At 47.0% G+C, this 14,846-nt stretch overlaps 1 protein-coding gene across 1 annotated transcript; it reads right to left on the minus strand.

Moving 5' to 3' along the window:
* Positions 1 to 974: 974 nt before the first annotated feature.
* On the minus strand, positions 975 to 14,752 carry npepl1 (aminopeptidase like 1). The gene is made up of 12 exons (XM_061220226.1): positions 14,518 to 14,752; positions 13,088 to 13,273; positions 9,679 to 9,849; positions 9,382 to 9,471; positions 9,063 to 9,144; positions 7,867 to 8,009; positions 7,554 to 7,631; positions 5,389 to 5,489; positions 3,807 to 3,930; positions 3,293 to 3,469; positions 2,026 to 2,136; positions 975 to 1,625 (listed from the first exon to the last, which is right to left on the minus strand). The coding sequence occupies exons 1-12, from the start codon at positions 14,734 to 14,736 to the stop codon at positions 1,467 to 1,469; spliced, it is 1,641 nt and encodes a 546-aa protein (XP_061076210.1). The 5' UTR covers positions 14,737 to 14,752; the 3' UTR covers positions 975 to 1,466.
* Between the last annotated feature and the right edge of the window lie 94 nt (positions 14,753 to 14,846).

Below are 14,846 nucleotides of genomic sequence, written 5' to 3' on the forward strand. Positions count from 1 at the left end.
GATACTGCAGCCCATAGGACTTGGAATTGAGTAGCCCTGCTCTATACAATGCAAACAAGAGAGAAAGTGATAAAACATGTTTGGATAACAAACATGTTTTATCCCAGTTTGGATAAGACAAGACTGGGATTATGGGAGGTGTAATTGTGTGAAGAAATATGAAAATCAGAGAAATAGATACATATTTTTTGAGCAAAAACAGTTTCGATTCCCGCTCCTACCTCTCCGTCACCGATGGCAGGATCGCTCCGCTCTTTCTGGGGTCGAAGCGCTGTTCCTCCCTGGTTCAGGCCCCCTCCCTGAAGCAATCTCCCTTCATTTCAGCTTTGACATTTCCACTTTACCTCAACTGACCTGTAACTATCTCATGTGCTTGCAATTTGCGGTTTTAGGCCTTTTTATTTTTCAGCTATTTTCTGTATGTGACTAATTCTGTAATTCAAAAGCGCTATATAAAAATGATTTGCATCATATATAACATTTGATTGGGAACCTTTTCATAACCAATGGGAAGCTTCCCTTTGGTTTGTAACCATTGGCTTATACAATTAATCATGGACTTAATTTGTCATTGCCTTTGTGAGATCATTTGTGGTGGTATGAGCATAATTTACATTTTCCAAATGAATTTTACTCCTCTCTGGAGTCTCATTCTGTAAAGCAGGCCTCTAAAACTTAAATGGAGGCTCAGCTCCAGTGGTCTTCATCTAGACCCTTGATAGTTAATTCAGTACCTGAACCCCTCTGTAGGAAATGCATGGTTGTTCATAGAGAACGCTATTCATTTCCCTGTGAAAAGCCAATGTTTAACCTGGAGCTTATCACAAGACCACTGATCCGCCCTTCATAATAAGTGACCTGCAAACATAATGAAATGTGGAGTTTATGGCCAGTTTCAATTGTGCATATCTTGGGTGTAAAATAATGTTTCTTGACTGATTAGAATACATTCAGTTAATAAAAGGAGACCGACAGTTTGCTTATATTTAATATCAAGGTCCAGCTTTATCTTTCGTTACAAGTACATATTTCCCTCCATCTGGCATGTATTTAACAAAAACCAACATTCACAAGTTTGTCTCAACAAAAGTCATCTTTTCAATTGCTTGTTCATGCCAGAGATACACACCCCATCCTCATTGGAAAGACAGGATCACATTTCCTAAACCCTTTCAATTTCATGTCTTATTTTCTCACCACATTTCCCAGATTTTTGTATTGATTAAACATACATTTTGAAAGAATTAGAGTGAACAAAAGACGAGAATAACCTCTCTTTGACCAATGCGTCTTGGGCTGCATGCTGATCTGCGTACCTCAACCAATCCTGACCACATGATATTTTCAGCCTAGCGGAGATGGTGAATGAAGAATCGCAGCGACAGTAAAAGGCTGCAGAGAAACACTGAATCACATGGAGTGGTAAACTGAGCACTGTCACAGTGCGTTCCCTAAAGGGAGCGGCGTTAGACCAGCCGTCTTCTCTTGCAGTCGCGCTCCATCTGATCCCCACTCGGGGGGTCAGCCGCCCCCAGGGGGGACACCAGGTTCAACAGCGGGTCCTCGGAGGCCTGGCCGAACAGGGCCATCAGCAGAGCCACCCCAAAACCAGTGGCCCTCTCCCCCTGTGGAGGAACACACCTCAGAGTACTGAGACTGACAGAGTGAGAGTGTGTGTGATTGTGTGGACTTCATCTCATAAGCCAAAGATTGGTTTAACATTGGAAAAAAATACATGAAATAAAATCAGCAGACACACCATGGCCTTCTTGGACTAGTTTCAGATCCCTTATCTAGGCTTAAACGTATGCATGAACTACAAAGTGGAACTGGGAAACAAGCTCTGTGCAGTGACACCAACAGGCCAAAAACAGAATTGCTTATAATTAAATTTGTTTAAAATGGTGAAAGCTGAAAAAATAATGCCGAATACAGTCTTAACAATGATACACCCTCAATAATAAAATGATAAGTGTGTTGTTATTAATAACTGTTCAGAAGGACAGTGTGAGCTGTGACACTCACAGCGTGTACGGGAGAGGCGATGTCCACGTGCACCCACACCCCAGACCAGTCGAACCCGAGGTGAGAGCCGATGAACAGGCCGGCACAGGAGCTCTGAGCGTTCTCACGGTCCTGTCTCACACACACACACACACACACACACACACACACACACACACACACACACACACACACACACACACACACACACACACACACACACACACACACACACACACACACACACACACACACAGCGGGGAATGAGCATGAGAACACACGCACACACAGCGGGGAATGAGCACAGTGCCACTGTGCTATTGCCAACAGACTAGTTTACTGCTGGAGAAGACGCAGTCATGTGACTCAAAAGCTCCATCATAAAGCACTAACTTTAGACTGTTAAGCTTTGCCTCCTGCTTTACATCACAAGTTCTTAGATTGGCTGTAAGATGTAAACGTTATTTATCATATGCACCACTTTTTGTAGTTACTCATTCAGCACTAAATTGGTCAGTTAAAACAGTACAATACAGCAGGTAATGTAGACAACATGGGAATCACAAGACTTTTTACAGTTCAAGGTACAAGTTCATGGAGTTACTGTACAGCTCTGGCAAGCATCCTCTGCTGCAGTGCCCTGCCATCTTTTCTTTAAAAAAACAAAAAACAAATCAAAAAACAAGAACCTAGCCCTGTACAGTGTGGAGCAGAACTGACCCTAGCCCTGTACAGTAAGCAGCAGAACAGACCCTAGGCTCTGTACAGTGTGGAGCAGAACTGACCCTAGCCCTGTACAGTAAGAAGCAGATATTACTACTCAGGTTTGTGATCCGCTCTGGGTTTTTCTCTCTGCTTGTGTGTTCTGATTGCAGGAACGGAAAGGTGGGCGGAGCTAAGGAGAACTGAGCCAGCGCTGATTGTTGGATTGGACGCACCTGGAAGCTGGGGGTTTAAAAGCACAGCTTCACCATTCTGGAGCTAGCTCGCGTTAGCTCACGGCTGCACGGCGAATGCTCCTTCCTCTCTCTGGCATTGTGTTTTGTATTTGGTTGTTGGCTTTGACACTTGTTAAAAAGGCCTGTATTTGGTTGTTGGCTTTGACACTTGTTTAAAATGCTTGCATAAGTCTTCAGTAAAAGAAGGTATTTAATAAATATTTGTAATTCCTTCACCTCGTTTGTGTCCATTTAATGTTATGGCCAAATCGAGCCTTAGGTCGTAACACAGAACTGACCCTAGCCCTGTACAGACCGTAGAAAGGTGTGTTCTGGCGGCAGTTACTCACGGCCACAGAGTTCTTCATGTCGGCCACAGCGGAGGTGAACTCGCTGAAGTGCAGTTCTGGGCAGTACACCAGGGGGTGGGCCAGGTCTCCACTGCTCCGCCCTGCCCGCACGCAGGCTGCCTCCCACTGCTCACTGTTTGTCATCACAGCCGCATGGTACTTCCCCGTGGAAATGCCCTGAAACCGCAATGCGGGCGCAACGTGACTGCACGACACCCAGAAACACTTCCTCACCGCGGACAGGATGTTGTCTCATGGGCGTATTGAATGCTTACCCTCTATAGAGATTCTCTAATCAAACTAGAGATTCTGCACATTGCAACAGCAAGTCTAACTCATGATTGGTGGTTCGACAGCATTTCTGCAGCACAACTACAAGGCAGACTGTTGTATGGTTTAGCTTCCTTAAGCTCTACAGTAGGCATAAACATGCATACCAGGTGAAACGTAAAGGCCTCGGTCTCGCCCTTATGAGCAAAGACCCTGTGGATGTTTTGGGGTGGCACTGAGGTACCTGAGCCCCGGTCAGGGTGGCCATGTCCAGGATGATGTCCGCAGACAGGTCCTTGCTGGCGTACACCACCCCGTCCGAGAGCACCAGCCGCCCCTCAGCATCCGTGTTATTGATCTCCACCGTTCTGCATGACAGAGAAGAACCAGTCTTCAGCTCCCAAAGGACTAACGCGGGTCCTAATGCGGGGTCCGAACACATAGCATGCTGAAGATAACTCCTGGAGAAGTGTACCTTGTGTTCCCCGCTATTATCCCAAGACACTGGAAGAATTATAGCCCAGACACTGGAAGAATGTGTGTCACTGCAGTGTCTGGGCTATAGAATCTGCAGGTTTATTTTAAGCAGCTAATTCAGGCCATGGAACCAGGTGTATGGACTTAAGTCTAGTTCAGCACCGAGATGGCAGGAGCCAGCAGACCCTGCAGCCCAGTGGAGTTTCTTGGGATAATAACTTCTCCAGAAATTATCTTCAGCATGCTCTGAAAATAAAATCCTCCCTTCTCTTCTTCCCTCCCATCCCATGGAGTGAGCCCTCCAGTGCAGCCATTTTATGTTACTGAGCCTCATACTTTAGGCAGCAGCTGGTACACTCAGTATTGTGGATTCATGGTTATGCAGTCAAGCTCTGCTCACAGTTAGCATGAAAACAAGCTGAACTAATTATCCAGAAGCTGCTTTCAGATGCAGAACACATGAACAGTGCCACATTAACTCTTACAAATCTAGTCGCGCATCTTATTCACCCAGCCAATGGCCATCTGGTATTTTTCTGGCCAATAGCATTGACACATAACAGTGCCAGTAATTGTTATATGAACAAGCGGCTGTAAAATACTCAAACAGAGCTAATGAAGGGATGGAAGTAGCCCAAAATCATAACCAAGGCATACACAATCCCAAAGGGCTATAACTTTGTAAAATATTTGCTGACTAGCCATGGCAGCTAGTGTCTGTTTGCTATATAGCTTATCAATGATGAAAAGTGGATTATAACTGCTAAGAACCATATTACTGAATACTGTAGTGTGTAATGTGCACTTGGAGCTACCGGAACTTTAAAAATGTTTGTCATAGATGATGGTTACTGTGTAGCTAGGCCCTGGACAGGCATAACAATAAAATACAAAGCAAAAAGGAAAAGATGGTACAATAAGGCAACCAAATCACAATGCAGTTCATTCAGGGAACTGAGAAGATTCTCACAAACTTTAAATATGAAAGGAAAATGGTTTTGCATTACAATGACAATTGTAACCAAATTGTAACCAAAACCGCAACTTCACACCTGCTATTATGATTTAGATACACAGGTGGAATAGTTTCATAACACTGTCTGCTTTCCACTTCCTGCATTGCGTGGCAGTGTTAAAGCCTGATTCTCTGGTCCAGGTTATGAAACATGAAAGTCAGTATTTCATGAGAAGTGTAAGTGGGGTTCAGTGGTTAGAGAACAGGGCTTAGTTTCACTGTCACTGCACCAGTCCTGTGTGGAAAGGTACTGAGACTGGAGCTGGGTAAAAGGCTAGTGCTAAATGCTAAAATCTGATGCGCTGAGATGGTCGGTGAAAATGGTGGTCCTAACTTTCCAGAGTAGAGGGTGTGGATGTCGTCAGGGCGGGTCGCTTTGGGTCCAACCGCATTCTCCGCCAGGCAGAAGATGGCATGCAAGGTGTCCTTAAAGCCCTGAAAACACAGCCATGACACCCTCACAATGAAGACCTGGCCCCCCCAAAAAATCCTCCCTCTCTTCTTCCCATCCCATCCCATCCCATGGAGTGAGTCCTCCAGTGACGTACTGGTATACTGTCATGTGAGGGAGTCCTCCAGTGACGTACTGGTATACTGTCATGTGAGGGAGCCCTCCAGTGACGTACTGGTATACTGTCATGTGAGGGAGTCCTCCAGTGACGTACTGGTATACTGTCATGTGAGGGAGCCCTCCAGTGACGTACTGGTATACTGTCATGTGAGGGAGTCCTCCAGTGACATACTGGTATACTGTCATTGAGGGAGCCCTCCAGTGACATACTGGTATACTGTCATGTGAGGGAGCCCTCCAGTGACGTACTGGTATACTGTCATGTGAGGGAGTCCTCCAGTGACATACTGGTATACTGTCATTGAGGGAGCCCTCCAGTGACATACTGGTATACTGTCATGTGAGGGAGCCCTCCAGTGACGTACTGGTATACTGTCATGTGAGGGAGTCCTCCAGTGACATACTGGTATACTGTCATTGAGGGAGCCCTCCAGTGACATAGTGGTATACTGTCATTGAGGGAGCCCTCCAGTGACAGACTGGTATACTGTTATGTGAGGGAGTCCTCCAGTGACATACTGGTATACTGTCATTGAGGGAGCCCTCCAGTGACATACTGGTATACTGTCATGTGAGGGAGTCCTCCAGTGACATACTGGTATACTGTCATGTGAGGGAGTCCTCCAGTGACATACTGGTATACTGTCATGTGAGGGAGTCCTCCAGTGACATACTGGTATAGTGTCATTGAGGGAGCCCTCCAGTGACATACTGGTATACTGTCATGTGAGGGAGTCCTCCAGTGACATACTGGTATACTGTCATTGAGGGAGCCCTCCAGTGACATACTGGTATACTGTCATGTGAGGGAGCCCTCCAGTGACATACTGGTATACTGTCATGTGAGGGAGCCCTCCAGTGACATACTGGTATACTGTCATGTGAGGGAGTCCTCCAGTGACATACTGGTATACTGTCATGTGAGGGAGCCCTCCAGTGACGTACTGGTATACTGTCATGTGAGGGAGCCCTCCAGTGACGTACTGGTATACTGTCATTGAGGGAGCCCTCCAGTGACATACTGGTATACTGTCATGTGAGGGAGCCCTCCAGTGACGTACTGGTATACTGTCATTGAGGGAGCCCTCCAGTGACATACTGGTATACTGTCATGTGAGGGAGCCCTCCAGTGACGTACTGGTATACTGTCATGTGAGGGAGCCCTCCAGTGACATACTGGTATACTGTCATGTGAGGGAGCCCTCCAGTGACATACTGGTATACTGTCATGTGAGGGAGCCCTTAACGATCGAGGGGAGGGATCGAGGGGAGGGGTTGGAACCTTTTTCAGTTGGAGCGCTCTCATGCTTCCGCATTTCAGCACAAAGGAAGTTTCAGTGACCATGGAGACGGCAGAGTTTGTAGGTTCCGTGGTGTCCCTGTTCATACGTAACTTACAGCTTCACGTTTTTAACCTATAGCTACAATAAGGCGAGCTGTCTAAAAGCGGGTCATAAATATGGATATAACAGTGAGACATAAAAGCATTTCACTTGTTAAAAGGTAAATTTTCTGACCTAGCGTAACCTAGCGTTGCTCTTGTAAATAGCAATGTCTTTTGTTGGCTATTTCGGAGGGAGGAAAATCGAGCAAATGATCGAGTTTGAATCCTCCCTCCACTCAAATCTACCTCCACTTCATTTAGACTGGAACACACTTGTTGGTGGTGGCCATCTTACATCGGGGCCACTTCGGGGGTTCCCCCTCCAATCGAGGGCGAGCGAGCATGAAGGAGCAAGCATTTTTATGCTTCAGCCATGACACCCTCACCGTGACAACCTGAGGTTATCAGCAGCCATGACACCCTCACCTCAGAGTGGGGTTTGTAGCCCTGCACTGCTTTCTCTAGGTTTACTGCAGAGGGGTACAGGCCTGTGCCTGAGGCTGGAGTGCAACCAGATTTGGGTACAGACCGGGACGGGATGCACCTGTTTGACAGTGGCTTTGAAGGCTCCCAAAATGGCAGCTGCCCCTCCGCAGTCCCTCTTCATCCCAGGCATGGTGGTCTGTGGGAAAAACAGAAAAAAACAGAGCCATGTCCGTGTCAAAGGTGTTCAGGTGGACCTTTTCCGATGGGGAGCTTGTGTAGGCCATAAAACCAACACCATTTCAAAGCAGGGTAAAAAAAAAAAAAAAAAAAATTCCATTTGTAGTTTTCTTGCTGACTTCCCCTGCTGGGCGGGGGCGGCACTGCGTTCACCTTGCCCTTAACGCTGACACCCCTGCTGGGCGTGGGCTCACCTTTCCCTTGATGCTGAGGCCGCCAGTGTCGTATACAATGCCCTTGCCCACCCAGGCGATGGTCTGAGTGGCGCCCTCTGGTGTGTGGCTGAGTACCGCAAGAGCAGGGGGATGTTCTGCGGCCTTCCCCACTCCGTAGATCCCTGCAGACACCAAACACGTGACATCAAACAAAAACAGGAAGGTCTCTGCATAACTTATTTAACTGAAGCGATTTCTTAGAGACATACTATGCAAAAATGTTTTAATTATAAATAATACAAAATAAATATGCTCAGTCCTGATACACTGGCAACCTGGGTCTGTGTTCACTTCTGCCCAATACCTTGCTTATTTACTTGTATTTGTTATTCTAAACTACTCTTCAAGGGTTCTGAATTTCTGTATGTTTACACTAGGACTCAGAACTGTACTGTCCTCTCAGGTCCTCTTTGCACTTGTTCTTGTGTTTGATTTGCACTTTGTTGTACATCGCTCTGGATAAGAGCGTCTGCTAAATGCCACTTAATGTAATGTAATGGTTGCTTCTGGGCATGGTCCTTTTTTATTTCTGTGCTGTATCTGAAAAGCATGTGTCCAAAACACTGAACTCATACAGTCTATGATCCAATAGAACACAGGTGTCAAACTCCAGTCCTGGAGGGCCGCAGTGTCTGCTGGTTTTCGGGTTGTTCCCGGCATCTGTGGTTCATTTAAGTCTTTAATTGGCTAAAGAATCCACACACCTTGTTCTCAAGGCCTTAATTGACAGCTGATTGAAAGGCAACCACAAAAACCTGCAGACACTGCGGCCCCCTGGGAATTCAGTTTGATACCCCTGCAATAGGAGGAAGAGGGGGAGCAAGAGCAGATGATTGGCTACTACAGTGGTGAGCTGGGCTTGCAAGAGATTAGCCTTGGTGGCTAACCATTAATCAAGTGGCTGGCCAGCTTTCAGCAACATTAACTAGCTGGCTGGCTAGCCGTGATAGCTGGGTCCCACAGAACAGTACTAACGTTATGTTTTAAAAGCCCATATAGGCACAAGCATTGGACATATGCTATAAATGCATTGAATTTTTGTTTGACAATAATCAGTTTAAATGTCTGTCCCTGTAAAACAAATTAAATAAAAAAACATCAGTTTGTTCCATGATGAGAGCCTCAAACAGCCTCCGCTAACGGTTTAGCATAATAGCTCAGAATGACAGCAGTACCTCCAAAGCCCTTCTGTTTCAGCTCCTCTCCTCGAATGATAGTGGGAGTGATGCCCAGCTCATTCCCCACAGCCTTGATCTCCTACACAGAGAGTACATTCAGTCACAAGACGACACTAATTTTTCTTGATTAATTAGAAAATAGATTAAAAAAATTAATAAAAATAAAAAATTTGGGTGAATCGCATAGCTGAACATGTGTCTGAAGTGTCGCATTTTCCCTGCCATGTAAGGTCCCCAAACTGTTTATAATGTAATCTGGACAGTTTAAAACCCCCTAGAGACTATCCACGCCTACAACTGGCCGAGTCCCACAGACCTCCAGGAAGTGGTCGGTATTCATCTCATTGCAGGGCGTGTCCACGATCCGCGCCGCCAATCTAACACCATCTGCTGCGTTGGAGAGGCACTGTAGGGGAGCACAGTTACATGACACAGGGAAACGGATGTTTTGCTATATTGTGGGGAAAAAAACTACTTCTTACAAATATACTAGTTCCTGACAGAAGCAGCAATCAGTAATCACTCAGGCTCAATTCCATTTTTATTTAGCTCCCATAGACTTCCCATCATGCAGCAGCACAAGGAGAGGAAAGAAGGCTGTTCATAGCTGTACCTCCAGTGTGGTCAGATCCAGGGGTCCGTTATCCTGGCCCACAATGATGAACTCCACCACAACCGTCTTCTTATCCGCTCGACGAGAAGATGCGGAACGCCGGGAAAAGAGCGGGAATGCCCGTGCGATGGCACAGCCGGAGGCAAACACCTCTGACCGCTCACACACCATCTACAGCACAGAGACAGCGCTCACACACCATCTACAGACCAGAGACAGCGCTCACACACCATCTACAGCACAGAGACAGCGCTCACACACCATCTACAGACCAGAGACAGCGCTCACACACCATCTACAGACCAGAGACAGCGCTCACACACCATCTACAGACCAGAGACAGCGCTCACACACCATCTACAGACCAGAGACAGTGCTCACACACCATCTGCAGAACAGAGACAGCGCTCACACACCATCTGCAGAACAGAGACAGCGCTCACACACCATCCTCACATCCCATCCTCTTGACCCCATCCCTTATCCCCTTCTTTTTTCTCTTTACACTCATTCCCTTGGCCCTGTGATCACCTCACATGGGCTATCCTACCACTGCTATGCGGACGATACCCAACTCTTCATCTCATTCCCACCATCTGATACACAGGTTTCTGCCCGTATCTCTGCTTGCCTGAGTGACATCCAGAGCTGGATGGACAACCACCATCTAACGCTCAACCCAGGTAAGAAATGATATTCATCCCTGCTAATACCTCTCCCCATCTGGATCCCTCCATTTCCCTCGGGGATAACACACTCATGCCATCACCCAGTGCAAGGAACCTCGGCGTGGTGATGGACAGCCAACTCCCCTTCTGAGAACATTGCGGCGGTGACCCGGTCATGCAGGTTCTTCCTATACAACATACGGAGAATCCGCCCCTTTCTCACCCACTACTCAACCCAGCTCCTGGTCCAAGCGATGGTTCCATCCCGCCTGGACTACTACAATTCCTTCTTGGCTGGCCTCCCAGCGTCCGCCATCAGACCCCTCCAACTTATCCAGAATGCAGCAGCTCATCTGGTCTTCAACCTTCCCAAATACTCACACGTCACCCCCCTGCTTACTTCCCTCCACTGGCTGCCTGTCATGGCTCGCATCAAATTCAAAACATTGGTGCGAGCCTTCCAAGCAGTTAAGGGGTCTTTCCCAGCTTACCTACAAAAAATCATCAGACCCTACACCCCTGCCAGACCTCTTCGTTCAGCCTCCACAGGCCGCTTGGCACCTCCCCCTCTCTGAACCTCCACCTCACGCTCACGACTACTGTCTGTTCTGGCTCCACGGTGGAACGAACTCCCCGTTGAGGTCAGAACTGTAGAATCTCTCCCCACCTTCAAGCGCAAACTGAAGATGCACCTCTTCAAGCAGCACCTCTCCCCATCCCTCCCTACCTCCCTGTGAACCTTAATTGTTGTCTTTGTGATTTACTTTGTGTTTGGTATTTTTAGTTGGCTAGGTAAGCAGTATTTGGATAGTTAAGTTTTGCTTTGTTGTTTGTTTGTTTATTTGTTTGTTAAAAAAAAAAAATTATTATTAAGAAAAAAATTGATAGGCCCTGGTCCTTATATTTGTTGCACGGGTAGCAATTGAAATTGTACTTCCCTCTAGGGTCTTTCAGCGCACTTATCCCAGGTTATGGGTATGCACTTTGTTGTACGTCACTCTGGATAAGAGCGTCTGCCAAATGCCAATAAAGTAATAATGTAATGTACAATCCATCACTAATGATCTCTTCTCTCTCCTCTCTAATCAACACCTCCCTTTCTTCTGGCACCATGCCCTCTTCCCTTAAGAGGGCCAGAGTCACTCCCCTGCTCAAAAAAACCTGCTCTGAACAACTACCGGCCTTGTCTCTCTTCATCCCTTTCTATCTAAAACTCTGGAATGGGCGGTCTGCTCCCAACTGTCAACTTATCTTCTCCAGAACAATCTTCACGATCCAAACCAGTCCGGCTTCAAGAGTGGCCACTCCGCTGAGACCGCCCTGCTCGTGGTCGCTGAGGCACTCCACTCTGCTAAAACCAAATCCCTCTCCTCTGTCCTCATCTTCCTTGACCTGTAGGCCGCCTTCGATACAGTCAACCATGAGATTCTGCTCTCATTGCTGACTGGGATGGGTGTCACAGGATCTGCACTGGCATGGTTTTCCTGGTCACGCCTACCAGGTGACCTGGAGGGGCTCAGGCTCTGACTCTCACCTGAGTCAGAGCTCAGCTCTTGGTCCTCTCCTCTTCTCTTCTCTCTATACACCACGTCTCTTGGTTATATTACTTCTTCCCATGGCTTTTCTTATCATTCTTATGCCAATGACACTCAACTCTTTCTTTCCTTCCCCCCCAATACCCAGGTCACCACACAGATCTCTGCCTGCTTGACTGATATCTCTGGGTGGATGACTTCCCACCACCTGAAGATTAACCTTGGCAAGACTGAGCTTCTCTACATCCCTGCTAAGCCCTCTCACTGATTGTTGAGGACTTTGTAGTTTCCTCCTCCAATACGGTCAAGAATCTTGGGGTGACTCTTGATAACCACCTCACCCTCGCTCACCCTATCCTCCACTGCCAGAACCAGCAGGTTCTTCTTCCACAATATTCGCCGTATCCGTCATCTCCTGACGGAGAAAGCCACCCGCTCGTCATTTCCCGCCTGGATTACTGCAACTCCCTCCTAGCCGGTCTCCCAGCTTGTGCCACCAAGCCCCTCCAGCTGGTCCAGAATGCTGCAGCCCACCTGATCACCAGTCAGCCCAGGTTGGCTCATGTCACCCCGCTCCTCATTGGCCTCCACTGGCTTCCTATTGCCTCACACACCCGCTTCAAGGCCCAAGTGCTGGCATTTCAGGCTGCTAAGGGGACTCCCCCACCTTACATACAATCCTTAATCACTCCCTACTCCCCAGCTAGACCACTCCAGTCTGCCAGCTCTAGTTGCCTTATGGTTCCCTCACTACGAGCACCTGACGGGCGAGCTGCACGTTCACGCCTGTTTTCCGTTCTGGTTCCTCAGTGGTCACTGTCAGGACAGCAGAATCCCTCCCCATATTACGCAGACTAAAGGCACACCTTTTCAAACTATACCTTAGTTCTGCTTCCTGATTTCCAAAAAAAATTGCACTTATGATGACTGTCCTTTTGTCTAGCACAGCCCTTCATGTGTATTTTACTAGTTATGGATTTGATGCTTTAACCTGTGGAAGAACCTATGCATTTGTAAGTCGCCAAAAGACAAAAAAAATATTTTAATGTACAGAACAGACAGCACTCACACACCATCTACAGAACAGAGATTATGCTTATAACACACTTAAAAGATGCACAAAAAGATACTCGCAAACACGCGCACGCAAAAACACACACACACACACACACACACACACACACACACACTCACACACTCACTCACCACGATGCAGCGGCTGGCTCCCCCAGGCAGGGAGGTGCGGAGCAGGCGGGTAAGGAAGTGGGCGGAGGAGGGGCTGTTGTGGCGACTGACGCGGGAAGGCAGGGCCGCAACGGTGGCATGGCTCAGATAGAGAGGGCAGCTGTCGGTCGGATTTGGGTTCAGGGCGCTCAGAGCAGACTGCCAGGTCTGAAAGCATAAACAAACACAGGCTAACTTGCTAGCACTGCAGGGTAACATGCATACCATTATTCACCAGTTCAGGTTGTATTTGAAGCGGGCTGGAGATATACAGAAATACTGAAAAACAGCTTTGAAAACCCACATCAAAAGCTACGTCAAAGTCGACGCTCAAAGGGTAACTTAATCTCATGCAGAATCAGCGCCGGTTTTCCGCTTAACCCACGGCAGACGCTACATGTCTATATCAGCAAAATATCCTCGTTAATGTTTTGCAGCGGACTGTTTTATCAGGGCAAGAGGGTTGTCAAATAGTAAAACGAATCAGAACATCGAGAAAAGAAAACCGGCAAAAGTGTAGGCTAGGTTTCAGCCATTCTCCGTTGTAAAGAAACAGAAAGTATTGCCAAATCTAGATCTAGCTAGATCTGAGAGCTTACACAACAGTCAAGCAGTCAGTTTTTTATTTTTTTTATTACTGAAACGCAATCCTTCCACACAGATACATAACGGTGTCGTTTATTTAAAAGCATCCATGACATGCAAGTCATACTGTAAGGCTATCCATTCTCACCAGCGTTACCTAACTTGCCACTTCGAAAATGTACTGTCAAAGGTGACATGTCAAGATGAGATTGTCGTAGCATTAACTAGCTAACCTAACTAGCTACATGGTTACTGTTCTTAAATGGCTTGTTTAAAAGCTTTCTTCACGTTCACAGCGGCACGAAAAACAATTAACGTTAACTGTTAGCTAAGTATGGTGGACTTTTGGTCCCAGAAGTAGTTGCCATTGAACTATTATTACAGTTCAATGGTAGTTGCTAGCGATCAACGCGAATGTAATTACGATTAGCTAACTAACCAGCAAACTCAAAATAGGCGAATATTGATAATCCGGACACAAGCATCATTTTCATTTGTTATCGAGACGCCGATAACAAATTACCTGAAGTTAATATTAAGTGTTTCATTTGTAAAAACGGAGTGAGAATCACCCCAATTTACTAGATCAGATCAGCTAGCTAGTTGGCTAATGCCGTTTAGATAACCTGCAGGATGCATCTGCTGTCCGCACAATGGCATTAAAGCCATCCCCTGTTCTACTATCTGACGGAATTGTGACGAGCGAATGCGACACTTTCCATCTACTATTCAAGGGACTTCAGACCGCGAGTTATATGGAAGCGATTACGGATGAAGCATGTGAACTCTTGTTTAGCTAGGTAATCTATAACAGATTGACTGGCTACCTCTTTGCTGACGATTGGCTGCAGTTTCCCCTTCACTTGCGCCCAAGAGAGTTGCTGAAGGTTGCTTAGCTGTCCAACGACAAGTACCGGGCGGTTCTGAGGCTCCGAGTCTCCGGCAGATGCCTTAAACTCGAGCACCACATTCGCCATTTTTGCGTCGAAAAGACCAGAGATGAGCGGTCTTTGACCCGGCTCGCCTAGGCCGGCCCGATGTCCCATCTCTCTCGCGAGTGCTCAGATGCACATACCCTCGAACGAGATCTAGATCGGCCATGTTTGTAAGGGCGTATCAATTCTGAAAATGCCAGGAAAAACCGCCATCTAATTAA

This window comes from Conger conger, chromosome 14 (genome assembly GCF_963514075.1).
Source record: "Conger conger chromosome 14, fConCon1.1, whole genome shotgun sequence".
Taxonomy (NCBI): Eukaryota; Metazoa; Chordata; class Actinopteri; order Anguilliformes; family Congridae; genus Conger; species Conger conger.

What these genes read in the sequence shown, in the direction of transcription:
- npepl1 (XM_061220226.1), bottom strand. Translation starts at nt 14,736, where the DNA reads ATGGGACATCGGGCCGGCCTAGGCGAGCCGGGTCAAAGACCGCTCATC. An exon ending in TCAAAGCCACTGTCAAACAG is followed by an intron (nt 5,490 to 7,553) that starts GTGCATCCCGTC and finishes CTGTGTTTTCAG; the next exon opens with GGCTTTAAGGACACCTTGCA. An exon ending in TCGCCTCTCCCGTACACGCT is followed by an intron (nt 1,626 to 2,025) that starts GTGAGTGTCACA and finishes GTTCCTCCACAG; the next exon opens with GGGGAGAGGGCCACTGGTTT.